The sequence below is a fragment of the Portunus trituberculatus genome, chromosome 46 (genome assembly GCF_017591435.1).
Source record: "Portunus trituberculatus isolate SZX2019 chromosome 46, ASM1759143v1, whole genome shotgun sequence".
Lineage (NCBI taxonomy): Eukaryota > Metazoa > Arthropoda > Malacostraca > Decapoda > Portunidae > Portunus > Portunus trituberculatus.
Window position 1 is genome coordinate 8606739 of NC_059300.1, and position 27195 is coordinate 8633933.

The following is a 27195-nucleotide window of genomic DNA, read 5'->3' on the forward strand; positions in this document are numbered from 1 at the left end:
GGCCAGTGGGGTGAAAGATGAGTCCGCCACCAGCCCCAGTGCCACTGCAAGCTGCCAGTGTCACCCTCCCGTCATGGTAAGCCGCCGGTGGTCCGTCTCTTCCGCTGCTTCTTAAATTCATCGTTTTCTCACCATGGAGCTCGAAAAGTGGCCCATTTTCAGCCTCCTTAAGCCGGAGTTTGTGGAGAAGATGAAGCTTGCCTGCGTATTTGGTGAGATGAGAGTGTCTGTGCTTGTGGGTGTGTGTTACAAGGATATGGCTAGAGCTATTGTTTTTGTCTTTGTGGTGGTGATGATCTTAGAGGTTGTTTAAGTGGTGAGGGTGGTATTACGGATTACGCAGTGAAAATTTGATGGTGGTCTGTGTTAAATATTAACTAGTGACAAGACAATTAGTGGTGGTGATGGTAGGAGTGTTTACATGGTGATGATGAGGGTAATGGTTGATGATGTTGACATGATACAGTTGGTGCTCATAGTGGTGATAAGTGGTGTTAGTAGTCCAGTGGTGATGACTGGGAATTGCATTATTGGTGGTGGTGGTGATGGTGGTAAGTGAGGAAGCTGACATGGTGGCTCAGGTTTGTGACAGGTCGTGGGGATTGCTTTGTTTTGATGCTCTATGACCTTGAAAGAATCATTCACGGCACTCCTACTTAACTACAATTATTACTTGCTTATTCATTACCCACTGAAGTAGATAGTGTGGACATGATAACTTCCTTTCATTTTAAGGTATTATTAAATGTTGTAGCTATAGTGCCAACTTTCCCAGTCACATATTTGACACTCAAGAATCCTAAAAACTCACCTGTCTGAGAAACCCAAGTATAGATAATGTTAGAAAAAATGTCTTTTTTATGTCCAGGAAACATAGGAAATGAGGCCATCATAGTGACCAAGGATGATGATGTTTACGCCATGGGGTTCAACGGTGCTGGTTGCCTTGGGGTTGGGGACCAAAACAGCACCATGGAGCCAAGGAAAATTGAACCCCTATGCCAGAAAAAAGTAAAAGGTAATGTTCCTTGTAAATTTTTACTGTGACACTTATGTGAATAGATTCTAAAGCTCGGGATAACTTATTTGGAGTGTATAAACCTATAGGAGAAAAGTCTATCAGCATTGAAATTTCAATTCTTATACGTTACAGTTCTGAAAATAGAATTACTGTATTTGACAGCATATAGGACATATGGGCAGAAAGATACAACCCCCTTTCAGCAGGTCAATTTCAAGAAAAAAAGTTTTTAATGTATTTAAGCATATACTGTTGAAAGCAACCTAGCAGCACATTATACAGCAGAAAACATTGCTTCTAAAGCAATGTCATCCTCAAATTCTGGCTAATGTGGGGCTGGGCAACAAAGGTTATGTTTACCTTTCCTTGTGGTCTTCATTTGGTCTTCTTTGTGTCGCCAGACACATATGATTTTTTTCTGTAGGTGGTGGCCTAAAAGCTGTTGCTTCTGCTCTATTGCCATGCTCCTTGGCATAATCTGCCACTTGTAGTTTCTAGGAGACTGTGTAGCTCAATCTTTTTCCTCCTGCTGCCATAATGGTGAGGTTGTGTTTTTTTTATGATCAGATTGGATTGGATGTAGAGTTGGTGGTTAGCCTTTGCAATGGCCCCTGCTGATGTTGTTTTCTCTTTTGTTGTTGTTGGTTTATCTATTTTCTTTTTTTTTTTCACAAAGCAATTTCTGTCTATTTTCTTCTTTTCTTTCTCTATCAACTTTATGATCATAAACTTGCTGTTGCTTGTCACCATCAGATGGCATCGAGTCAGGTTTCTGATCTGGTAATATTTATACATATGTGTCACAGCCTCTCAGGTTAGATTACTTTCGTTTTTACAAAGTTTTTTTTTTTTTTTTTAGTATTATATGCTGTCAAATACGGTAATTGAAATAACCAAAGGAAAGAATAGGAGAGGGTTGTTTACTCTTACGTAGTCTAAAAACATTCTCCCCAAATAAAAAAAATAAAAAAAAAGAGAAAAGGGCTATAGCTTTTTTTTTTTATTTTTTCAGTTTAATGTTTTCTTCTTTCTTAAATGTTACCTTGAAAAAGGTAGATTGTAGAGGGGAAGGAAAATTGTACTGTAGCTATTACTTAAATTATAAAGGTAAATGACAAGGCTAGAATGCTTTACAAATAAAGAGATAATTATGAAAGAAGTGGTAATAATAATGCTTTTATTTTTTTACTTATTTATCTACATATTTATATTTTCATTTAGGTATTTATTTGCTGCAATGTAGATTATGATATTGTACTGATTCTATTTCCTTTGATTTTTGCCTCATGTGTAGTAAAAGGCGTTTGATAAGGTACCGCATAGGAGGCTAGTGTACAAATTGAGACTACATGGGATAGGGGGTAGGTTAGTTGATTGGATTAGTGAATGGCTTTCTGATAGGAAACAGAGAGTAGTATTAAATGGGGCAATGTCTGAGTGGAAGGAAGTGGTTAGTGGGGTACCCCAAGGATCAGTGCTAGGACCTCTTCTTTTCTTGGTGTACATTAACGATTTAGATATAGGAATTAGTAGCAAAGTATCAAAGTTTGCAGATGATACTAAGATAGCATGTGCAGTACAGGGTGAAAAGGACAATTACAGAATACAACGAGACCTGGACAGGCTGATAGCATGGGCAGACAGGTGGCAGATGGAGTTTAATTCTAAAAGTGTCAGGTTATGCATTTAGGTAAAGACAACACAAACTTTAACTATGAGATGGAGGGATGTTGGCTAGAGGCAGTAGAGGAAGGAAAGGATTTAGGAGTAGTGATAGACAGGACTATGAAATTTTCAAAGCAATGTTTAGAAGCAAGAAATAGGGCAAATAGGATCCTGGGTTTTATAAATAGAAATGTTAGTTATAAAAGTAAGGAAGTGGTGCGTAGCTTATATAATTCCTATGTTAGGCCCCATTTAGAGTATTGCATACAGGCCTGGTCACCCCACTATAGGCAGGATATCAACATGTTAGAAGCAGTTCAGAGAAGAGCAACTAGGATGATACCAGCATTAAAGTGCCTGGAGTATAGAGATAGATTAAAGGAATTAAACATGTTTTCATTTGAGAGGAGATGTATAAGAAGGGATATGATAGTTATTTAAAATGTTCTCAGATACAAACTACATAGATGTGAGATCTTTCTTTACCTTAGAGGAGGGAAGTAGGACTAGAAATCATGGCAGGAAGATTAGAAAGCAAGGCTGCAGGTTAGATATAAGAAAATATTTCTTTAGTCATAGGGTGGTAGACTTCTGGAATGCATTGCCAGAGACGGTTGTAAATAACACTAGTTTGACAATGTTTAAAAACAGATTAGATAAGCACTTAAAGTTATTAGATTTATAATTATGTATAGCACTGCATGATAGTTTTTATAAGAAATTTACTATAGTTAAACAAGATATGATCCCCATGTATGGGGACCACAAATTGTAGAGGGTTTCGCTGCAGGACTTAGCCCTGTTAATGGGCCAAATATTTAGAATTAGTATATAATGTATTGTGTACTTGTAAGTGTATCTTTAAGTACTGATGACGAGGTCGCTGTGCGACTGATACAGGATAACCTAGATGGGCCCTGGTGGCCCTTTGTTATCCTATTATTTATGTTATATGTTATGTTAAAATCTTATGTTGTGTAGCTGCTGAATATCCATGTTCCGTGTGTATGTTCATATGTTATACTGCAAGTTGATGAAGATGTAGTTTCAACCTTATGATGTACAAGTAATAGACTTTGCATATTTTTGCAGGTATAGCTTATGGAAGTGGTCCTCATGTGTTGGCATATACAGAGAGTGGAGAGTTATATTCCTGGGGCCACAATGGGTACTGTCAACTAGGTAATGGCTCCACCAATCAAGGACTAACACCTTATCTGGTCACCACACACCTGCACAACAAGCGGGTGACGAGGATTGCTGCTGGGTCACACCATTCACTTGCATTGACGGAAGAGGGAGAGGTAGGTCAGGGAAAATATTTGTTGCTGATTTTCAGCAGTCTTTTCTACTTTTCTATTTATATTTATTTATTATCATTATTATCTATATTTATTTATCATTATTTATTTATAGAAGTTATATCAAGTAGAAGAAGAAAATTCCAAAGATAAACTTTTGACTTTAACAGATCATGAGAAGCTTTAAGGCAATAAAGCTAGTGTATTTCTTGAAAGTAATTATGAAAAATTTTATGAAAGATATTGGTATTATGATAATGGAGAACATCTTTCTTTTCCTAATTCAATATAGGTTTTTTGTTAATATTTTTCATTTTGAAACAGGTACTGGCTTGGGGTCAAAACAACTATGGACAAGTTGGGTCTGGAACAACAACAAATCAGCCAACTCCTCGACGAGTTATTGCAAACCTAGGTGGGAGGCAAGTTGTTGACATAGCCTGTGGCCAGACATCCTCCATGGCAGTCATGGATAATGGAGAAGTGAGTGTGTAGGAATACTTTCAAATCATGTTTGCTGTAGGGAAGATTTTTTTATTTTTTTTTTATTTTCAGCCATAATCAATAGAAATATTCTTCATATTAGTTGGGAGTTTCTAATACCACACACAGGGAAGTATGCTGCTAATTAGTTTTTGTAGTATGTATTACTGTAATTGTTTTAATGTATGTTTTATTGTAAATTTTTTTTCCTTTTTCAAGATTAATGAATAAACCTTTTTTTTTTTATTTGTGTAAGATTTTAAATGTGCTATACTTTTTTTTCATTTTATAGAAAGCTCTGAATATTTTATACCTCCCAGTAATCAAATTAGATTTTGCTCTCATGCCCCATTTTTTATCAGGTATATGGTTGGGGGTTAAACAGCAGCGGGCAGCTTGGTCTTGGGAACAATGTGAATCAACAGAACCCGAGTAGAGTTACAGCTCTGCAGGGTGTGATCACAAAGGTAAGGTGTATACTTAAAATGCATCATGAATAGTTGCTTAAGAGATATTTCTGGGGAGAAAAGGGTTCTCTTCTAAATCAATTTACAACAAATATTGTATTTTTGTTTTTGGCATTTTAAAGTTCATGTAATGTTTGTATAAGTATTTGTCCAATAGTTTTACATCATGACGGACCTCACAACTTTTTTCTTCACATCTATTGTATGTTGATTTCTATGTGGTTTGGTGACTTGGTGTTTTCACTCAATTTTTTTCTTTTATGAGTTGTATTAATTGAAACATTTTGGCATTTCCTTTTTTGTTGCCTTTGCAATTCCTGCATTAGCAAGTTTCTCAAGTATTCTACATTTCTAACTGCCTTTTTCACAAGTTTTCAAGTTTTTTTATTTATATTTTACTATATCTTTTGATATTCCATTCTGTATTTTCTTTCGCACCTCATTTAAATATAAGATCTCTTGATTTTCTAACTTAGTTTCTTCTTGAATTTGTTTGCAGATTGTTTGTGGATATTCCCATACACTTGCGTTAAGTGACGAAGGCAGTTTGTGGGCTTGGGGAGCCAATAGCTATGGTCAGCTGGGCACAGGAAACAAGGCTAACCAGTGTGTTCCAGTAAGAGTAGCACAGGAACTTGGGCGTATTGTTGATATTGCTTCCTCACACTGCTGTCACTTATCTGCTGCAATGACTCAGAACTCAAAAATATATTTCTGGGGACATTGTAAAGGTAAGTATAATTGTTTGTCATTAGAGAGAGAGAGAGAGAGAGAGAGAGAGAGAGAGAGAGAGAGAGATTGGTCAGATGCAATGATAAATACATAATAGATTATAATTTTTGTCATTGTTTTTTATTTGTACGTTTCATTTTCAGGTCAGAGTGTAGTAGCTCCCATGGAGACAGGATTTAGCAGTTTGCATGAAGTATTTGCTCTCTGGGCATCTCCAAGTGTAACTTATGAACCAATCAACGTCACAGGCTTCACTCGATCTTCCTTAGCCCAAGCAATGTCAGTTGCTTTGGATGATGAGGTAATAATCATTTATTAGTTTAATATGTTATTGGAATTAAACATACATACATGGTTTTCTGTAAATTTTTGTAATGGAAATTATGATTATTGTGATAATGATTATGATGTTTTATAGGAAATTATTATCTTGGTGTGAAACTCCTTGAAGATATGCTATAGCTGTTTGCTGTACTTGTTTCTACAGGAGACGGCTGATGTTGTGTTTGTGGTTGATGACCGTAGGATTAGAGCCCATCGAGCAGTTCTCAAGATAAGGTGTCAGTACTTCCGTAGCATGTTTCAAGAACACTGGAAAGAAAATAATTTAGAGTAAGTGACAATTTGAATATGTAGTTTGAATAATTTGCATGATTAGCAGAATTTTTGTTGAAAAGAAAAAAAGAAAGAAAAAGCTTCATACACTTTTTTTTAAATATTTATACATATATATCTTTTGGAAGAATAAAAAAATCTTAACATTTAATTATCATAGAAACACTCCAGAAGCTAAAACTCGTGGTCCTAGTTTCATTTAGAATCACTTCTAAATAAAATTGCATTTATTACCAGTATATGAAAAATTAGAAGGATTCAGATTTTAACCCCTTCAACACAGCCCGGAAAAACTCCTTTCACGGCAGCATACAGCTCGCACCCCTGCTTGCCTCCGCCCTCCCCCACTATGTTTGCCCCACAAACACATTTACATAATTTGCTCCCATTGTCATTTTCTTTCATATAATCCATGTATGAATACAGAAAACATGTTAATATGAATGTTTTCTCCGTGGTAAACATACTAAACATAATAAACATAATGAACATTACAACATAATAAACAACAATGTATATGTCCATTCTTGAGCATCTTGGATGGTCCTCTGTCGGCATGCATAACCCCAGTGAATAAGGTGTCCCTGGTGAGCAGGTAGCTATCAAGCCGCAAAATTGTGTACCAGTTGTCTGTCACAACATGTTGCCCCTTGTCCAGCAGGTCACACAAAAGGTGCACTATCACTTGTTCTCACATGGATAAATCCATGGAAGCACTGTCAGGTAGGGAGAAACAAGAGTCCTTCCCATAATAAACTTCAAAATTCCATGAGTAGCCAGTCCAATTTGTAGCTGAGGGGCACAGAGAGAGAGAGAGAGAGAGAGATTGGTCAGATGCACAACAAACGTGAACGTTTTGTCTTGATAAATTGCTTGAATCCAAGTCTGCCCTTCCACAGCAGCAATGCTTCGTCTACAGCAACGTCTTTGCCTGGTATGAGCAAAGTCTGGCTTCGTTGCCACAGCAGGTTGAGGAAAGGCTCTACTCTGGATTTGGGACTGTTCTTCTTCACCTCGTCAGGGCTGGCAAACCTTAGGAACTTGTGAAGACACAGAAATCTTGAATGAGTCATTTCCCCCTTACAAAATATCTTAGGGCCACCCACCATGAAATCTTTTGCACAGTACACATACATACGGGGCATTTTATTTACCCCCATAACCATCAACAAACTCACAAACACCTACATGTCATTACTATTCACAGGCCTCCATAACAGTCCATTCACCTTACATTTTTTTGTCACAGTAAAATACTCAGCAGCACTCTTGTTCATCCAATCACAAAGCTTATCTATAATTTCAATGTCAAAAAAATGGCAAAAAGCTTCACGTGGGCAGGCAAACTCTGGTAAGTGGCGCATGACGTCGCCTGGCGTCATTGACAACTCAGCATGTCATTGGGTCCCAGGATTGTGGGCGGAGCTTGAGAAACCCCCAGAGCACTTTATAGTATCCACAGACCATAAACTAGCCACCCAGCGCGCTAAAACGTGTTGTTACTTCAGCCATAAAGATTGCAATGGAAGAGGACGTACGCGTATACGTCCCTGTACTGTGTATGGAGTGAGAAAAAACGTACATGTGTATGTCCCTGTGCTGAAGGGGTTAAGGTGCTGCAGGAATGATGTATCATAGTTGGTAACCACAGATGGATGTAGTGAAGACAGCGATAAAATGAGTTAGAAATATAGTCCAAGTTTCTGTAGAATAATTAGGTACAGTTTTGAAAAAATGCAAGAAAAGAGAAGAACAAAAGAAATCAAAATTAGAGGTTGATATTTATTTGTATCCAAGTAATCCTTATATTTTTAAGATTGTACTCAGAGTTTTGTGTGTTCTCTTTCAACAGAGAAGTGGAAGTGAAGGACTATTCCTTTGTTGTGTTTCGAGCATTCCTTCAGTACATTTACACTGATACTGTTGTTGTTTCACCTGAGGATGCCATTGGTAAGTTCTTTATGTTTGATGGTCACACTTTCATTTCTTATTTTTTCCTTATTCTGTCCAGTTCATTATGTTATTGTCTTCTGAGTTATAGTGATGGTGAAGTAAATTATGGTGGTACTAATGTACATGTATGAAACATATAAGCTGATGCCTTTTTGTAAATTATATAAGTTACCTTTAGTTAATATGAACCAGCTCTATGATGTACTGTAAAGTTGATATCACCTGTGTTTGGAGGCTTTGTGATGTGGCTGAGAGGTGGAACTTATAGATGGATTGAACATATCATTCTGGAGTCCACACCAACTTGTCTTATGGCACTGCATATAAGAAAAGTGCACTTTCATCCATTGTTCAATGCATTCATGTATATTTCATGTGAATTTTGTGATGCTCTTTGGTTTTGGTGAAACTTGGTTTGGAAAAGATTGCTAAGAAATTAGAGATGGCTGAAAAAAGAGAATGATGTGCAATGCTTGTGTTGGAAGCTGATATAGAATTAAATGTATTTCTTAAGGGATGAAAATAGATTGTAAGAGATAAGAGAAAAAAATGAAAATAGCTAGTTGAAACATGTGAAATGCTTTAAAATGAAAAGAGTGACAATAGATATATTAATGAAGCATATGAGAATGACCTGATCAAATAAAGTGTTGACAGTTAGTTGCATTTAATCCAGCAACTTAGTGAGCTGCTGATGAAAACTTAATATTGTGTCTCAGAGTTTATTTTTCTCTCATATTAAATAGAATGGCTTGAATATAAAGTTGCAGCTAATTCAACAAAACCAGAATTAATTAATGTAACATTTAACTATTTCAGGTTTATTAGACTTGGCCAATGCATACTGTGAAGAGGCCCTGAAGCGACACTGTGAACGTATAATTCGACATGGCATAACCACAGAAAATGCTGCAATGCTGTATGCTGTTGCCATAAAATATGAAGCAACAGTAAGTACAGTCATAGATTTTGGTACTGCAAGCTGTAGATTAGATAATGGTTCATCATATCTTGATAATTCCTGTTTCTGATAACTCCATCTTAGTATGAATTCATAATCAGTACCAAATTTTTCACATGCATAGTCATTTAGCTACTAAGTATGTTCTGCTAATGCATTTTTGTACTATATATCTATACCACACAGTTGATTCTTCTAAGTTGTAAGCTCAACAGATTTTGAAATTATCATAAAATTGTTAGAAACAGGAATTGAAAAACTATCTAGATTAAGCAAATGTTTTTTTCCTTATTTGGGTGAGGAACAGTGTCAGGGTATTAATGAAGTGTGTGTGTAAGGTATGGTTAAACAGAGAAAACCTGTCCAACATGAATCATAGAGCACATTTGTTTCATATTCAGGAGAATGAAGTTTGTATTTACACACCTGGTAGTGCACATGCTCCAGAAAGTACACACGCTCCACAAAGTATACACTAGATACATTTATAGTGTTCTTGCATTTTATATGTAGCATTACATTTATTTATCATACATTATTTATTATTTTTCAACATCAGTTTTCTCAAACTTTGTGTATTTATTTATTTTATGTTAAATTTTCATTTGTATTCTTTTGCTATCAATGCTATGACTGCTGACAATACACACCTTGATATATATTTTTTTGTATTCTAATTCAAGAGGCAGAATGGGACATGTGTAGATGAGTCCCCCTGTTCAAGCACAGTGTGGCAGGTGAGGGTAAAGGGTTTTGTGAAGTCTGTAACTGTTCCTCACCAGCACCATCACTTTAACAGAAGCCAAATAATGCTGCATGGAGTTTTCTCGATTTACATAATTTGCTAACTCTTTTACAATTTTTTTTGCGTTTGATTTTTTTTCCAGAAAAATAAGGTACTTAATTTTGATTTGTAAAGTTTTTTTTCATTATTTATTAGACATTAAGTTTCATTTCAAGTTCATTGACTAAAAGAGTGACCACATTTGTTTATTTTGTTTAACTTAAATATGTATAATTGAAATTTTAATGGTTCTGTAATCTGGATTACTTCATGAGCTTTATGGTGGAATAATAAGAGCTTGGTGTATTAACAGTTAATAACACTGATGATTACTTCATGAGAAAGTGAGATTAGACATACATGCAGACTGATTGTACTATAGAAGCTTGGGTATTTTGTGCACCCATTCAGTCACCTCCTTGCCTCCATTATGATCTCATCCACTTTTGGTCCCTTTCTCTTATAATTTTCAGTTTCTTTCATATCTTATATCTCTTTTGTTTTTCTTTTATTAAAACACAGAATTTAGTCCCATTTACTTTACAGTTCAAGAATATCTATGACCTCTAGAGTTTGAGTAAAATAGCATGTATTGAATTCCACTTATTGTTGTAAATGTACACTATGAATTTTGCGTGACCAATATCTTGGTTATTCATTTCTGTTTCTCTTAGACATAACTTATTTTCTTTCTTGAGGCTTGACATATAATTTCTTGTTCTTCATATTAAACACACACACACACACACACACGGGACATCGTCGATGGCGGAGGTGGTCGCTGAGCTCCAGAGCAATCATCTATAATTCTACAGTTACCTAAGAGTAACCAAGGTGGGAAAGGAGCTGGTAATGTTTGTCCCGTCTCCATATAGTCATGTTAACTGTTGATTAGCAAAATAATGTCCAGTGAAGGTAAATATAAACTGTAGCCTGCGTTTGAGCCATCAGCTGGTTTGTTTACGTCTGCGCAACATGGCGGCCGTGAACTCGAAAGAGGAATCAGACTTCACAGGGTTTCAAGGAATAATGGAGAAGAGCACTTATGTGAAGAAAATTCTGGAGTTAGAAGGTAAAATTGAAAAACTGTTTGAAAAGTATGAGGGCCTGGAAACGAGTTATGACAATGTAAAAGAGACTGTGCCGATATGAAGAAGGAAAATGCAGCACTGAAAGAGGAAGTTAAGCTAATTAAAGTGAATTGCGAAAAATGTGGAGAATCTCTAGGAAAAGTGATGGAGAAGCAGGCTGAATGGAAAAAAGTCAGGAAGTGGAAAGAAAGGAGGTAAATTACAAAGTTGCAAGTCTGGAAAAGGAAATCAAAGAGTCAGGGAGAAAACTTTGGGCCTTGCTGAAATTATAGATCAACAGATCATAGAAGAGAAGATAGCTGAGAAAGTGGTGAAGGTTATTAAGTCAAATGAGACATTGGTGAGGGAAACTGTAGACAAAAAGAGATGTGTGGTGATATTTGGTGTGGAGGAGGATAAGACACCGAGTAAAATGGAGAGAGAGAAAACATAAAAAGGTGATAAATAATATCATTAATGTGGTGCAAGAGGAGGAAAAGACCTAGTACAAGAAATAGAGGACTTCCATAGAATTGGAAAGTTCACAAGAGAAGGTATGAGGCCAATAAGAATCAAACTTAAGTCACAAAAGGATGTAGATGAATTGGTGGAGAAGTCATGGAGGCTAGCCCAGCAGGAAACAACAAGGAAGATTTGGTTGAGAAGAGATCTCGGTGAAAAGGAAAGAGAAATGTTAAATGAGTTGAGAAAGGAGGCTTTGAAAAAAATGAAGAGAGGACAGAAGAAGAGAAGAAAGAGTTTTTCTGGAGAATCTTGGATATGAGACTGAGGAAGTGGTTCATAACCCAGAAAAGTACAGCAAGAAAGGACTAAAGAAACTTACATATGAGCGAAATGTAATGTATTCCAACATAAATGGAGTGATATCGGGATTTTAGAACTCAACGATTACTTGAGGGACAAGAACCCAGATATTGTGGGTCTTACTGAAACAAAACTGAGAGAGGGAGAAGACCTGATGAAGGTTGGAGAAGGAAATATAACGTTTGGAAAAGAAATAGAGTAGGTAAGATGGGAGGAGGAGTGATGTTGCTGGTTAAAAAGATATAAAGGTGGATCAAGTGAAAAAGGTATGGGAAAGGCAGAAGTGCTAAAGATCAGAGCAGAAACTAATGAAGGAAAAAGAGGCACTACATAGTGGTGTACGTACCACCTAAGACAAATGCATGGTCAGTACAGGAATATGAAGAAATGATAAGTGATACAGGAACATGTCTGGAAGAAATGTTGGGTGGCTGTGAACGAACTATAATGATGGGAGATTTTAATTGTAAAGAGGTGTGTTGGGAGGACTGGTCAATGGAAGGATCAGAGACAACATGGGGAAATACACTATTGACACTGGCAATGGAAAATGTGTTAACTCAGTGGGTCAAAGAAGATACTAGGTTTGGAGGAGAGGGAGCATCGTCAAGACTGGACTTGGTCTTTAGTACAGAGCCAATGGTCATTGAGGAGATGAGGGTGGAGTGCCCTTTAGCAAAGAGTGATCATGCAGTTTTGGAGTTCAAGGTGATAGACGAAGAGAAATCTAGAAGAAATGAAGAATATAAAGTGGGAAGATGGAATTATGCCAAGACAGATTTTGGAAACCTAAAGAAATTCTTTCAAGAGACAAATTGGATGAAATTCAAGAGTGCTAAGGAGCAAATGAAAAGTGGAAGGAATTTATAAAAATATACAAAGAAGGTGAGAAAAATTTGTACCAATAAGACAACATAGAGAAGTTGGAAAGCAGGACTGGTTTAACGATAGATGTGAAAAGGCTAGAACAAGAAAAGAGGATGCATGGAAGAGGTGGAGAAGGAAAAGACGGATTAAGCAGTGGGAAAGTTACAAAAGAGCAAGAAATGAATATGTGTTGATTAGAAGAGAAGAAAGAAAGAAACAAGAAAAGGATATAATTGATAAATGTAAAGACCAACCAAGGCTTTTTTACAGACATGTGAACAACAACATCAAAAATAGAGAAAGTATTGAAAGTTTAGAAGTAAATGGAGTATACAGTGAAGATCCCAGGGAAATGGCAGAGGCTATGAATGGATGCTTTCGGAAGGTATTCACAAAGGAGACTGCTTTTGACAAACCACTGGTAATGGAACAGAAAGGGATTATGAAGGAGTTTCAAGTAACGGTGGAGGAGATCAAGAACATGATGGGGAGTTTAGAAGTGAGAAAAGCTGTGGGACCTGATGGGGTATCAGGATGGATTTTAAGAGAATGCAGGGAGCAATTGGCAGAAAAAGTTTGTGAAGTAATTGATGCCTCATTAAGGGAAGGTGTAGTGCCCCAAGACTGGAAAAGAGCTAACATTGTCCCAATCTATAAATCAGGTAACAAGAGAGACCCATTGAACTATAGACCAGTGTCACTTACAAGTGTGGTAGCTAAGATGTGTGAGAGGGTGGTGAAGACTAGATGGACAGACTTCTTGGAGAAAATGACATACTTTGTGAGTGTCAATTTGGTTTTAGGAAAGGGCGTTCATGCACGACAAACCTGATATGTTACTATTCGAGGGTGATAGATGTAATACAGGAAAGAGATGGTTGGGCTGATGGAATATATCTGGATTTAAAAAAGGCCTTTGATAAGGTACCACACCAGAGACTGATCTGGAAACTTGAAATGGTAGGAGGAGTGCATGGCAGTTTACTAAAATGGATGGAAGACTTTTGGTAGGAAGAGAAATGAGAACAATAATTAAGGACAGACCATCAGAATGGGGATTGGTGGAGAGTGGAGTTCCACAGGGATCAGTGTTGGCACCAGTAATGTTCGCAGTCTACATAAATGACATGGTGGATGGGGTGTCCAGTTATGTGAGCCTATTTGCAGACGATGCAAAATTGTTACGAAAAGTGAGATGTGACAAAGATTGCGAACTACTCCAGGAAGACTTGGACAGAATATGGAAATGGAGCTGTACATGGCAAATGGAGTTCAACACGACAAAATGCAAGAAAATAGAGTTTGGCAAGAGTGAAAGAAGAATCAGGAGTATGTACAAGATAGGAAATGAAGACATAAAACCAGTCATGAAGAAAAAGACCTTGGGGTGACAATTACCAATGACCTATCGCCAGAGAGACATATAAACAAAATAATTGGAGAAGTATTGAACTTATTGAGGAACATAAGAGTGGCGTTCAGATATCTAGATGAAGAAATGATGAAGAAAATAATTACTGCAATGATAAGACCGAGGCTTGAATATGCAACAATACAGTGGGCTCGAACTTAAAGAAACACATAAGGAAACTAGAGAAAGTACAGAGGGCTGCAACGAAAATGGTGCCTGACTTAAGAGATTTGACTTATGAAGACAGACTGAAAAGAATGCAACTTCCAACCCTGGAAAACAGAAGAGAAAGGGGAGACCTGATAGCAATATACAGAGTGATGATTGGCATGGAAAAATGGATAGGGAAGATCTGTGTATGTGGAATGGAAGAATGTCGAGAGGGCATGGGAAAAACTAAAATGGCCACTTATAGGAGAGATGTGAAAAATATAGCTTCCTCATAGAAGGGTGGAAGCATGGAATAGTTTAGACGTGGAAGTGGTCAACGCAAGGAATATTCATGATTTTAAGAAAAAGCTGGACATTAATAGATATGGAGACGGGACAACACGAGCATAGCTCTTTTCCCGTATGTTACAATTAGGTAAATACAATTAGGTAAATACACACACACACACACACACACACACACACACACACACACACACACACACACGTATGAGCGGAATGTAATGTATTCCAACATAAATGGAGTGATATCGGGGATTTTAGAACTCAACGATTACTTGAGGACAAGAACCCAGATATTGTGGGTCTTACTGAAACAAAACTGAGAGAGGGAGAAGACCTGATGATGGTTGGAGAAGGGAAATATAATGTTTGGAAAAGAAATAGAGTAGGTAAGATGGGAGGAGGAGTGATGTTGCTGGTTAAAAAAGATATAAAGGTGGATCAAGTGAAAGAAGGTATGGGAAAGGCAGAAGTGCTAAAGATCAGAGCAGAAACTAATGAAGGAAAAAGAGGCACTACATAGTGGTGTACGTACCACCTAAGACAAATGCATGGTCAGTACAGGAATATGAAGAAATGATAAGTGATACAGGAACATGTCTGGAAGAAATGTTGGGTGGCTGTGAACGAACTATAATGATGGGAGATTTTAATTGTAAAGAGGTGTGTTGGGAGGACTGGTCAATGGAAGGATCAGAGACAACATGGGAAATACACTATTGACACTGGCAATGGAAAATGTGTTAACTCAGTGGGTCAAAGAAGATACTAGGTTTGGAGGAGAGGGAGCATCGTCAAGACTGGACTTGGTCTTTAGTACAGAGCCAATGGTCATTGAGGAGATGAGGGTGGAGTGCCCTTTAGCAAAGAGTGATCATGCAGTTTTGGAGTTCAAGGTGATAGATGAAGAGAAATCTAGAAGAAATGAAGAATATAAAGTGGGAAGATGGAATTATGCCAAGACAGATTTTGGAAACCTAAAGAAATTCTTTCAAGAGACAAATTGGATGAAATTCAAGAGTGCTAAGGGAGCAAATGAAAAGTGGAAGGAATTTATAAAAATATACAAAGAAGGTGAGAAAAAATTTGTACCAATAAGACAACATAGAGAAGTTGGAAAGCAGGACTGGTTTAACGATAGATGTGAAAAGGCTAGAACAAGAAAAGAGGATGCATGGAAGAGGTGGAGAAGGAAAAGACAGATTAAGCAGTGGGAAAGTTACAAAAGAGCAAGAAATGATTAGAAGAGAAGAAAGAAAGAAACAAGAAAAGGATATAATTGATAAATGTAAAGACCAACCAAGGCTTTTTTACAGACATGTGAACAACAACATCAAAAATAGAGAAAGTATTGAAAGTTTAGAAGTAAATCCCAGGGAAATGGCAGAGGCTATGAATGGATGCTTTCGGAAGGTATTCACAAAGGAGACTGCTTTTGACAAACCACTGGTAATGGAACAGAAAGGGATTATGAAGGAGTTTCAAGTAACTGTGGAGGAGATCAAGAATATGATGGGGAGTTTAGAAGTGAGAAAAGCTGTGGGACCTGATGGGGTATCAGGATGGATTTTAAGAGAATGCAGGGAGCAACTGGCAGAAAAAGTTTGTGAAGTAATTGATGCCTCATTAAGGGAAGGTGTAGTGCCCCAAGACTGGAAAAGAGCTAACATTGTCCCAATCTATAAATCAGGTAACAAGAGAGACCCATTGAACTATAGACCAGTGTCACTTACAAGTGTGGTAGCTAAGATGTGTGAGAGGGTGGTGAAGAATAGATGGACAGACTTCTTGGAGAAAATGACATACTTTGTGAGTGTCAATTTGGTTTTAGAAAAGGGCGTTCATGCACGACAAACCTGATATGTTACTATTCGAGGGTGATAGATGTAATACAGGAAAGAGATGGTTGGGCTGATGGAATATATCTGGATTTAAAAAAGGCCTTTGATAAGGTACCACACCGGAGACTGATCTGGAAACTTGAAATGGTAGGAGGAGTGCATGGCAGTTTACTAAAATGGATGGAAGACTTTTGGTAGGAAGAGAAATGAGAACAATAATTAAGGACAGACCATCAGAATGGGGCTTGGTGGAGAGTGGAGTTCCACAGGGATCAGTGTTGGCACCAGTAATGTTCGCGGTCTACATAAATGACATGGTGGATGGGGTGTCCAGTTATGTGAGCCTATTTGCAGACGATGCAAAATTGTTAAGAAAAGTGAGATGTGACAAAGATTGCGAACTACTCCAGGAAGACTTGGACAGAATATGGAAATGGAGCTGTACATGGCAAATGGAGTTCAACACGACAAAATGCAAGAAAATAGAGTTTGGCAAGAGTGAAAGAAGAATCAGGAGTATGTACAAGATAGGAAATGAAGACATAAAACCAGTCATGAAGAAAAAGACCTTGGGGTGACAATTACCAATGACCTATCGCCAGAGAGACATATAAACAAAATAATTGGAGAAGTATTGAACTTATTGAGGAACATAAGAGTGGCGTTCGTATATTTAGATGAAGAAATGATGAAGAAAATAATTACTGCAATGATAAGACCGAGGCTTGAATATGCAACAATACAGTGGGCTCCGAACTTAAAGAAACACATAAGGAAACTAGAGAAAGTACAGAGGGCTGCAACAAAAATGGTGCCTGACTTAAGAGATTTGACTTATGAAGACAGACTGAACAGAATGCAACTTCCGACCCTGGAAAACAGAAGAGAAAGGGGAGACCTGATGATTGGCATGGAAAAAATGGATAGGGAAGATCTGTGTATGTGGAATGAAAGAATGTCGAGAGGGCATGGGAAAAAACTAAAATGGCCACTTATAGGAGAGATGTGAAAAATATAGCTTCCTCATAGAAGGGTGGAAGCATGGAATAGTTTAGACGTGAAAGTGGTCAACGCAAGGAATATTCATGATTTTAAGAAAAAGCTGGACATTAGTAGATATGGAGACGGGACAGTACGAGCATAGCTCTTTTCCCGTATGTTACAATTAGGTAAATACAATTAGGTAAATACACACACACACACACACACACACACACACACACACACACACAAAATACAATAGGTTATGCCAAGAAACAAACAGAAAATGGCTCCCTGTAGAAGGTGTATTAAGAAATGTGCTTTCCCTTACAAAAGTATATAATAAATCTGGAACAGTTCTGATGTAAGAATTGTGTACTCTAGGAACATTCAAGACTTTAAAGTCAGACTAGATGTCAATAGATATGGAAATAGGACAGAATGAGGACAGCTCCTTTCTCATATGTCACAACAAGGTAGTTCTGGGAGGATTGCTGGCTATCCACTCCTGCTGAACTTGTAGGTCATAGCCTCCTGGTAGATTGATAAATTTAAATGCAACAGGAAATGTGAAAAAAAAAGAAAAAAAAATGCTTTGCCAGGATTTTATTAAAGCTTTCAATCTTTGGATTTAAACTGTGTGCTCTGTTATATTTTCAGGATATCCTTATTTTTACATCTTAACAGAATGATTTTTCTTTCAGGAGTTAGAAGAATTCTGCTTCCGATTTGCTCTTAATCACATGACAGAAGTTGCACAAACAGAAGCCTTCATGGCACTAGATGAATTGACAGTTAAGAACTTCATCCAACGAGCAGCGCAGCATGGAGCCTTCAAGTACTGATATTCTAGCTACTTGTTGATGAGAATCTCACAACAGCAGCAGCAGCCCAGGCACGGCCAGCACTCTTAATGTCACAGTCAGGGTGTTGTGAGTGGCAAGGCAAAGGGGTCAGTGGTGGTCTGATACGGGCAGTGGTGACAAGAGAGATAATATCATCAGCATTCATCTTGGGGACAGCCAATCAATGTTGTATGTGTGATATGCTTTAAGAAATTTTTAAGTTTACAATTTCAGATGCTCCATTTCAGAACAAATAAGAAAATAAAATAAAAAGAATGAAGATCCCAGCTCATTCTGAAAATATGTAAGTTGCACAGTGATATGAGCAGCAGTCATGGTTGATACAAAGTTAGAATTAAGTTACTTTACTGCTATTAGAGTATCTGTGATATTTATATGATTTGTTTTATAGAATTATTGTTCATTATTTAAATTATGTTTTGTTATGTTATGCTTTCTATGTGAGCCAATGATTTATTATTTATTGCAGATTATGAAGTCTCATTTGAAGTTTAAGGAATTGGGCTAATATGGTTGACTTTAGCTTTATTACTGCTTTCAGTACTTACAAAAGAATTATTGTGGTACCTCAGGTTACAAGTTAATTTGCTCAAAAAGGCCACATCATTCATTACAGTCAATTTCTTGAGCAACATTGTGGCTTCTGTAAATTAAGTAAACTTTATTATAAAATGACTAAGAGCTGAAGAGCAAAAATGAATGAGGATATGACTCCACAACTCTTTCCTCTATGAGAGGATAGTGGCGACTGAGAGCAAGTGTTGTTGGGTATCTTTTTGTTTACCGTCAGTTGCCTGATAGAAAACAAAGGCCAAGTCTTCTGCCTTTTTAGGTGCATGTAACTAAAGTCTTTGCTTATAACTAGCAGTGTTTTTTTATCAAACATTCTTTACAAGTAAATCACATTAGTCCTAACCTCAGAGATTTGTAACCCAAGGTATCACTGTAATTACAGAAGGTATGTTTTACATTACATAAATTATGATAGATTTCAGGAGCACACAGTATGTTGGTATTTGACTGTGATGTGACAAAATTTTGTTTCAGATTTGTTTATTTATTTATTTATCGTTATTTAAACACGAGGAGAATTGACAGTTATTTGTGAAATATGTAAAAGGCGATGCCTGATGCAGAACATTTTCATGAAAGTACAATAAGCATTGCATTTTGTCTCTTAAATGCTGTGTTTATTATTGCACTTTAAGAAACATACTTTTGTGTTCCATTCAAGATATTTTCTAAGCCTATATTTCTTTTAATGTTTTTTTATTATTATTTTCTATTTATGATAACACTTATGATTCTCATGTGTTGTGATATTAAGTGGAAATCCTTTTATTCTTTTTATTTTTAAGTGTATTGAAACATTCCAACATTATGTAACTGCCTGACACTTAAGCTGTAGATTAATTTTAAGTTTGTTTCCATTCATCTGTAGATAAAGATTCATAGACAAAGTTTTTCTCTCTATTTCACATGTGAGAAAAAAGAATGATTATATATATGTTATTTTTCAGAAAATGTGAATTATGTTGTTTATTTTTTTTTTTCATTCTTGTGGGGTTCATCATTCTTATTATTATTGGCTTTGGTTAGCTTCAGCATTTTACTAATTAAGTATTTTTTTGGTTGATTTTGTGTCTCATCAGCTAAACTTTTTCCTTTAATATTCTGGTAAAATTTAGAGGCTTGAGTGAACTTAAGACATCTTGACTTTGTGAATAAGTTAAGGTTTTCAGTTTATTGTATTCAAATATGATTGCTTACAAGCTGTTAAGGTCAGATAAATTTGAATACTTCAGCAAAATGCTTGCAGATTCTCTCTCTCTCTCTCTCTCTCTCTCTCTCTCTCTCTCTCTCTCTCTCTCTCTCTCTCTCTCTCTCTCTCTCTCTCTCTCTCTCTCAACCAAAGCCCATAACTTCAGATTAAAATAACTTTTACTACTTAATTTAGAATTAATAAGATATTTATTCTATCGAGGAATAAATGTAAAATCATTGTAACATTCCATCTGTGATGCTATAAGCTCTTGAAAAGAGAATTAGGGAAATTAGATAAGTTTATGAGTTTTGATGTTTTGCTTTATTGTTATTTTTTTATCAATCACATGCTCCTTCTATGGTGAAATTCAAGCTATAAAGTCTAGTTGTCCATTTCTATCTTCATGTTGAAGTTAATTTCCAGCATTGAAAGCTAATTATCTTTTTTGCAATGTGACAGGTTTGTGTGCAGAAAGTTTTCTTAAGTGGAAAATGAAGTGGCTATTGCATTGTCAGTTGAAATTGTGCATAGAAAGCAGGATGAGTTTAATGATTAATATTATTGAAGAGTTATTCTTATAGAAAGTCAAATATTGCATTTCCAAATAAAGTGAGTTTGAAAACTGTAGAAGCATATGAGCATTGCAAATTCTTTTCATGTGAAATTCTGGTTGTGAATGAAGGAGCAAGGGTGTGCAACTTTAAGATTGCATGACTGATACTAGTCATTTTTTTTGTGTTTTCCTTAAAGGAAGATTTCATCCTTAAAGTTTAACAAAATCTGATATTTTTATACTTAATTCATAGTTGATTAGAAAATAATGTTTAATTTTATGAAATATTTGTCTGTATATTTTTACGTGTCTTTCACAATATGGTACTCTACTTCAGGATTTTATATTTCTCATAACAGATTTTATGTTAAAACAGTAGCTTATTCAGTTGCAGATTGCACAAGATTGTTGTTAGAAAAATTTTATTTGGTATGACAAGGAATTATTATCAAGAGTACTTGAATACATGCCTGTTACTATGATTAATTGTGTGAGCATAAAAACATTAGAAAATACAGTGGAGACTCAATACTTGAATTTAATTAGTTCCAAATGGTTGTTTGAATATCAAAAAGTTTGACTATCGATACTTATGAATTAAGTAATTACACTTAATCCTCGGCTATCGCACCCAATTGGGGCCGAAATAGCCACGCCATAGCCGAAAACGCGATAGCCTTATTGATCTTGGCTGGAAGGCGGTTTTGGCCAATGAGTGCTCATATATCTCATAACGTCATGGCTGGGCGCACGATAGCAGGCATCTGAGGTCGCGATAATGAAATTTTAGCAGCTTTTCATGGGTGCGTGATAGCAATAAAACGCGATAGCTGAAGTCGCGATAGCCAAGGGTTGACTGCAATTCAAATCTTAGCGAAACCTCAAGTTTATAAAGATTTCAATGTAGTTTTTGTTATAATTTGATTTTTAAATACTGTAAGTGAAGGCTGGTGATGGATAACATAGAAGAGGGGGGGAGAAGGATGGGGAGGAGGAGGAAGGTCATCGGAGGACAAGTCACCATCCATGAAAACGTCTTTGTAACTTTTCTCCTGGTGTTATGCCTGTGAACCCACTAGTGGAGGGCTATTACTCACTAACACTTGCACTCTCATTAGATTCCTTATTTTCACCACTATTAAGCCTCTTTGGTGCCATTATAAGTCTAAATGAAAAACTACTGTCAGAACGCAGAAGAATGTAATTTTTCTTAAGACTGTGGCAGGACTAGGGATGAATACCGGTATCTGGTATACTGGATTATCAGCATTGCCAGTAAAACCGGTATCAGAATGGGACAATGGCAGCAACGGGGAGGGAGAGGACAGAGGTTTGTTTACAACCATGTGTGTGACCATTCGATTACCAGATATTTTCACCACCTTTGGTGTTAATGCAAGTTTATAAATGAAAAACTACAGACAAAACACAGGAAAATGTTATTCTGATGACCACACAAATGACGAAGGGGGGGAGGGAGAGGTCAGGGAGCCTTTGTTTACAACTACGTGTGTGGATGTTTGAATATTGGGTATTTTTTCGAGTATTAAATCAAACTTTTGCATTCGAGTATTGAAAAGTTTGACTATTAAGACACTCGAGTATTGAGTCTCCACTGCACCATTTTGCAAGCTGCAAGAAACCATCAAGCCTACATGTGGCAGCCCTTGTGTTACAACACCTACTCTCATATTTCTGTTTTGCAGGTGCATACAACATAACCCTCCAAGTATCATGAAGTAAAACTGAGGATGTTTATTTAGTTGTGATGTGGATATTAGATGCTTAATGCATTTAATATGCAGCTTTAATATGGTCTTTTTAGAACTTTTAACATATGTATTTATGTAACGATGCTGAAATCAGGTTATCATATATTGTGCATTGCCATACGTTTGTTCTAGAACAATGATGTGGTATTGTGAAATGTGGAGAGTAATGAGATGTAAGGTTAGTATAGAACTAACTGAGGCAGATGAACATGTTTTCAAGGAGGTACAGTGGCAACAAATATTTACCGATGCAAGTACAGTACTGATGCTTGAACCATTACAAGTTCAACCTCCCAAATTAAAAATTCTGTCATTTGGCAACTCCTGTAAGCTGCCATAATTTAGATGTGCTGAATTAGTTTAAATGTGCCACAATAATTTACATTTGCCAGCATCATCTTACCATGGCGGACAGTGGTTAGGACACGACGTACATAGTTATCGTCAGATCTCACAGTATTCGTGGCCATCAGTCTTCCCCACTGTCAGTCTTCCCCATTGTCAGAAGTCATGCTAAGCTAGAATGCACACTCACAATGTCAATTTTAGATTAAAAATTAAATTAAATTCTAAATGAATTTTGGTTCTTGACATAACTTTCTTGGATTTAAATTGTTTTTGGCATCATATTACTGCATACAATACTTTTAGGAATAGTTTGACAGTGTATCCAAACAAGAGAATCACAATTTATCAGAGAAGATTACGGCTGACAGCCTGATGCATGCAGGCCATGTGAAGCATGGTTTTTTAGAGTTTGGGAAAATTCGTTTTACTCCTGGCAGTTATTTATAATAATGCTTTATTGCATCAAAGAAGCATGTTATTTACTCATTACTACTGATATTTATTGTTACATTTATAATAAAAACAGTTGGGATCATATTACAGTATATACAGCCATGTTATCATGATGTTGATAAGAGTTCTAACAGTCAGAGGTGGTGCTAAAACAGGGTGATTCCCATCTTAGCACTTATGAATGACGTCAGAAGTTTATAGCTGGCCACAGATTGACTGTCTGAAGTGCACCATTTTTCCTGCCCTGACTGACATCATTAGCTGTGACAGTTTGTAAAGTATGTGTGGATGTTATTTTGAGGACCACCTGTAGTCTGGAATTTTCTATGGTCTGGCAAGCCTCAGGTTTGGAAGTTGCTGGATTTGGGAGATTCAACCTGTATTCTGAAACCAATTTCTACTTTGTATGTATTATATAATTTTGTATCATTATTCATTACATTTAGTGCATAAAAGTGATATACATCCAAGTAAGTTGGGGGTTACACACCATCCTTAGATTAACAAAACAATATGTATCAACAAAATGCTCAATATTAGAAAAAGAAAAAAAAAAAAATGGTAAGACAGTAGGATGTAATACTATACTTTTTACACCTTTTTAAAAATATTATTCAAGCAAAGCTAATCTACATGTAAGTTATCTGATCATAAAAAAAATATTTTGCAATTGACATTTGAAGAAAATTTTGTCTGAAGGTAGGAAAAAAGTGTTACCATAATATAAACTTAATTGACTCATTTAATCTAAATCTTTGATATAATAGATGCTTGGAGAGAAAGACTATCAAGAGAGATAAATATTAACCTTTAAACAGAGGCCAGTACCTTTCAGTTAAGCATCATATAATTACCAAATTAAATATTTTCTTTGTAGGTGATGAACTAGTTACTACAATTGAATTATATCTCCTGCCATGAATAAAAGCACAGTAATAAAATCAGTTTGATAGAAAACTCTTTTCATCTTAGTTTTGCTCAAAGTACTGCACATTTGACGTGTGTTTATTAATTTCCACAAGAAACTCAGGCAGTAAGTAATGTCACAGCAGTAAGACATGTGCTGATGTAGGAATGATTAGTATATTACTGTAGTAGTTTTACATGAATTACTGATTATGAAAACAATACAACTTGTTCCCATTAATATTGGCTTTTCATAGTTTTTTTTGTGTCAAGTACAGTATTTTGAATTTTTAAATTTGTACTTTATACTCGAACCATTCAGATAATGGATTATGAGTTATTGATTTAGCTTTAAATTTCAGTTTAATGATTACATGTTTTGTAGCATTGTCAGCTCTTCCAGTTATGATTGACACAATGATGGACACCTTCATGGTTGGAGAACTAAGCTGTTGGTTGTCAGACGTTGACATGGAAGATATTGATTTAGAATAATTTACCAATAAACCAAAGCAAGTAGAAAAAAAAATCAAGGTGACTACTTGTATTTGTCTGCAGTAGGTTGATGTAGTTGGCTTAGGGCCATAATTTGTTATCTAGATTTTATGGTGAAATTGTTTGATGACATAAGCTTATTCTTGAAAACACCAAGAATTAAAGAATACATTACTTAAACAGTGCAATAAAACATGTTTAAACAGAACCTTTCATCCTACAATCCTTAGTATAATATTTACTACCTGGAAATGTAAATTTTGCACTGAACTGTCATATTAGTTGTATGACAAGTCATCCGCCATAAGCAATGCTTACAACATTCAGATACATTGTATGTTTTGTACCTCACTGTTTTTTCTAAAGCCTGATTTAATCTTTGGAATATATTCTTTGAAGAACATGACTCTTACATAATCAAGAATGGAGTGTTTGGACGAAGAGGTAACCATCCCTTGTGGGACACCTGCAGAGGGAGTGACATATCGTTGAAATAGAATGGTCACATTTTCAATACTGGTTTTGTTGACACAGAAATTCAGTAATAAGATTGTTATATAAATTATCTAAGTGCTCTTGCATTAAGTCACTTTCTTTTCTTTTCATGTTTACAATTTTTTGAAGAGCTAAATGATGGACCATGCTGCTTTTTCTTGAAAGATGATAATAAAATAATTGGCTACTTTGTGATGTTAATGACAGAAATCTTATAAAACATTCATGGGATTAAGTTGATTAATAAATTTTGTGTGCTGGTTGTTTTGTGATTCTTAGTTCATATATATATATATATATATATATATATATATATATATATATATATATATATATATATATATATATATATTTATTACAAGTACTAAATCTTTTCTGAATTTGAAAAATGCTCTTGTAGAATTTTTTCAAAAGCTCTCAAAATGAACTACATTAGTTTTTGGATTATTTACACAGTGTCCTTCTAGGGTATTTATTCTATACTGGGTGTGTAGTAATGCTAGTTCATTGCCTATCAAGGTGATTGACTGGTATGTAAGAATTTCAGGAAGGAAGGCAGCAAAGAAAATGGCTGTTTGCAATCCATTTTTTAAAATGTGAAATTATTTGTTTTGCTTGTGAAATTTTCTACATGACAATGTGGATTCTGTGGAAATGGAAAATTGGTTGTCTTATGGCTAAGAGATTGATATATGACTGACCTAATTTTGAATGTGTGATGGAAAGCTGATAAGGTAAAAACATAGGAACTTCCATAAAATCACAAAGAGAAGTACATTATGATTTCTAGCAGTCACTTGCCCATACATCCTGGAGAGTTGAAATTTTGCTGGGAAGTTTCTGATCCAAGTGTAGCTGTGTTGAGATTCTTGTCAACAAGTAGGTTCTGACTGACGACAGGAACAACAATGGTTAATGGTTTTGCACATATTATGTTAATGATGGTTTTTGAGAAAGATATGAATGTTTGAGAACAAACATTGTGACCCATTGTATATTCTAAATAATGTAGTGTGTTGTTGAGCATGTGTGACATGCACATATAAGCTGCTAATGAGAACACTTGATAGTGTTAAAGCAGTGAAAACTGAACTGTTCAAATCATTGCAGCCATACAGTTGTGGTATATTAGGTCTTTCATTGAAGAGTACTGTAGCAGTACTACATTAGTTCAAAGCATGGTAAACAGTATTTTAAAGTATGTGGTGAATACAGAGCTGAAGTATGATGTCACACTGGTTGTGAACAAACACTGGCTATGACTGATTTTTTTTTTTTTTTTTAATAAGAACATATGTTGATATTGGACCAGGAATTACACATTGTTTATAACCAGTGTGATGTATCAGTTTTGTATTCTATAGGTAACGGACTACATATTTTCTTTGGATATTTTTTAGGTGATTACCAATGACTTCCAAGATAAAAAATTCCTGTAATGCTTAACATTTTTGTAAAATGTTTTGAGCACTATTTCCAATTACTATGTATTATATTTTCTTTAATGCAAGGTGATTAAAGGATTAAATAATCCTCAAATTAAGTCATCACAAGGGAGCCCCCCTCCAATGAAGTAATTTGCCCTGCTGCTAGGCAACAAAGGCTATATAGCTGCTAGATGTCATTAGTGGGGTTCGAATCGATGCCCCGCAATCTGCCACCATTGTGGCAGAATGCGGCGCCTTAATCCGCGTGACCACTAAGGACACTTAATGCAAGGTGAGGTCATATGGTAATTGCATACATAGCAGTAAAATGGCCACATTCCTGGGATGTAAGTACACAGTTGGACTGGTCTCGGAACCAGCAGCTATTTAAGTATAGTATAAAAGATAATTTTAGATGAGATATAACTGATGTAAGTAAACATGGTATAATAAAAGAGCAAATTCTCAACGTATTTTATTTATGCAACTAGGGCTGAAGCAGTAGCTGATGCATATTTCCAGGTGGGGGGCAGCACATTACGAGTCTTGTAGTACCTGGCCAGGCGGTGGATACGTGACTCTACCAAGATAAGGCGGAACTTGGAGTCACGGTCCTTCCTGCAAAGTGAAAGGGTTTATGTTAAGATTAGAGCTGCTTTTTTATTAATTTTTTAAATTATTCTTT

The 27195-nt window shown here is 36.1% G+C and overlaps 2 protein-coding genes across 4 annotated transcripts in view; one reads left to right on the forward strand and one right to left on the reverse strand.

Annotated features, from left to right (window-relative positions):
* Positions 1–26976, forward strand: LOC123520205 (RCC1 and BTB domain-containing protein 1-like). 3 transcript variants are annotated; one of them, XM_045282269.1, is made up of 12 exons: positions 1–76; positions 869–1018; positions 3779–3990; positions 4312–4470; positions 4833–4937; positions 5437–5668; positions 5813–5970; positions 6157–6281; positions 8137–8234; positions 9057–9187; positions 9882–9935; positions 18135–26976. In XM_045282269.1, exons 2-12 carry the CDS (start codon positions 922–924, stop codon positions 18273–18275), a joined length of 1512 nt encoding a protein of 503 aa, XP_045138204.1. In that variant the 5' UTR covers positions 1–76; positions 869–921; the 3' UTR covers positions 18276–26976. The 3 variants fall into 3 exon arrangements, with proteins under 3 accessions (XP_045138204.1, XP_045138202.1, XP_045138203.1); XM_045282267.1 differs by having other exon boundaries at positions 47–212; XM_045282268.1 differs by lacking the exon at positions 9882–9935 and having other exon boundaries at positions 48–212.
* Positions 26973–27195, reverse strand: part of LOC123520206 (40S ribosomal protein S13) — a 4732-nt gene continuing 4509 nt past the window's right edge. The window contains exon 4 of the mRNA XM_045282270.1: positions 26973–27128. Coding sequence (XP_045138205.1) covers positions 26990–27128 — 139 coding nt within the window. The 3' untranslated portion in view covers positions 26973–26989. The remainder of the gene's footprint in view (positions 27129–27195) is intronic.

Excerpts from the sequence above, each read along its gene's own strand:
- LOC123520205 (XM_045282267.1), top strand. The coding sequence starts at position 134 with ATGGAGCTCGAAAAGTGGCCCATTTTCAGCCTCCTTAAGCCGGAGTTT. Across the intron at positions 5,669-5,812 it reads TTTCTGGGGACATTGTAAAG|GTCAGAGTGTAGTAGCTCCC; the intron begins GTAAGTATAATT and ends TTTCATTTTCAG. Across the intron at positions 9,936-18,134 it reads GTTCAAGCACAGTGTGGCAG|GAGTTAGAAGAATTCTGCTT; the intron begins GTGAGGGTAAAG and ends TTTTTCTTTCAG.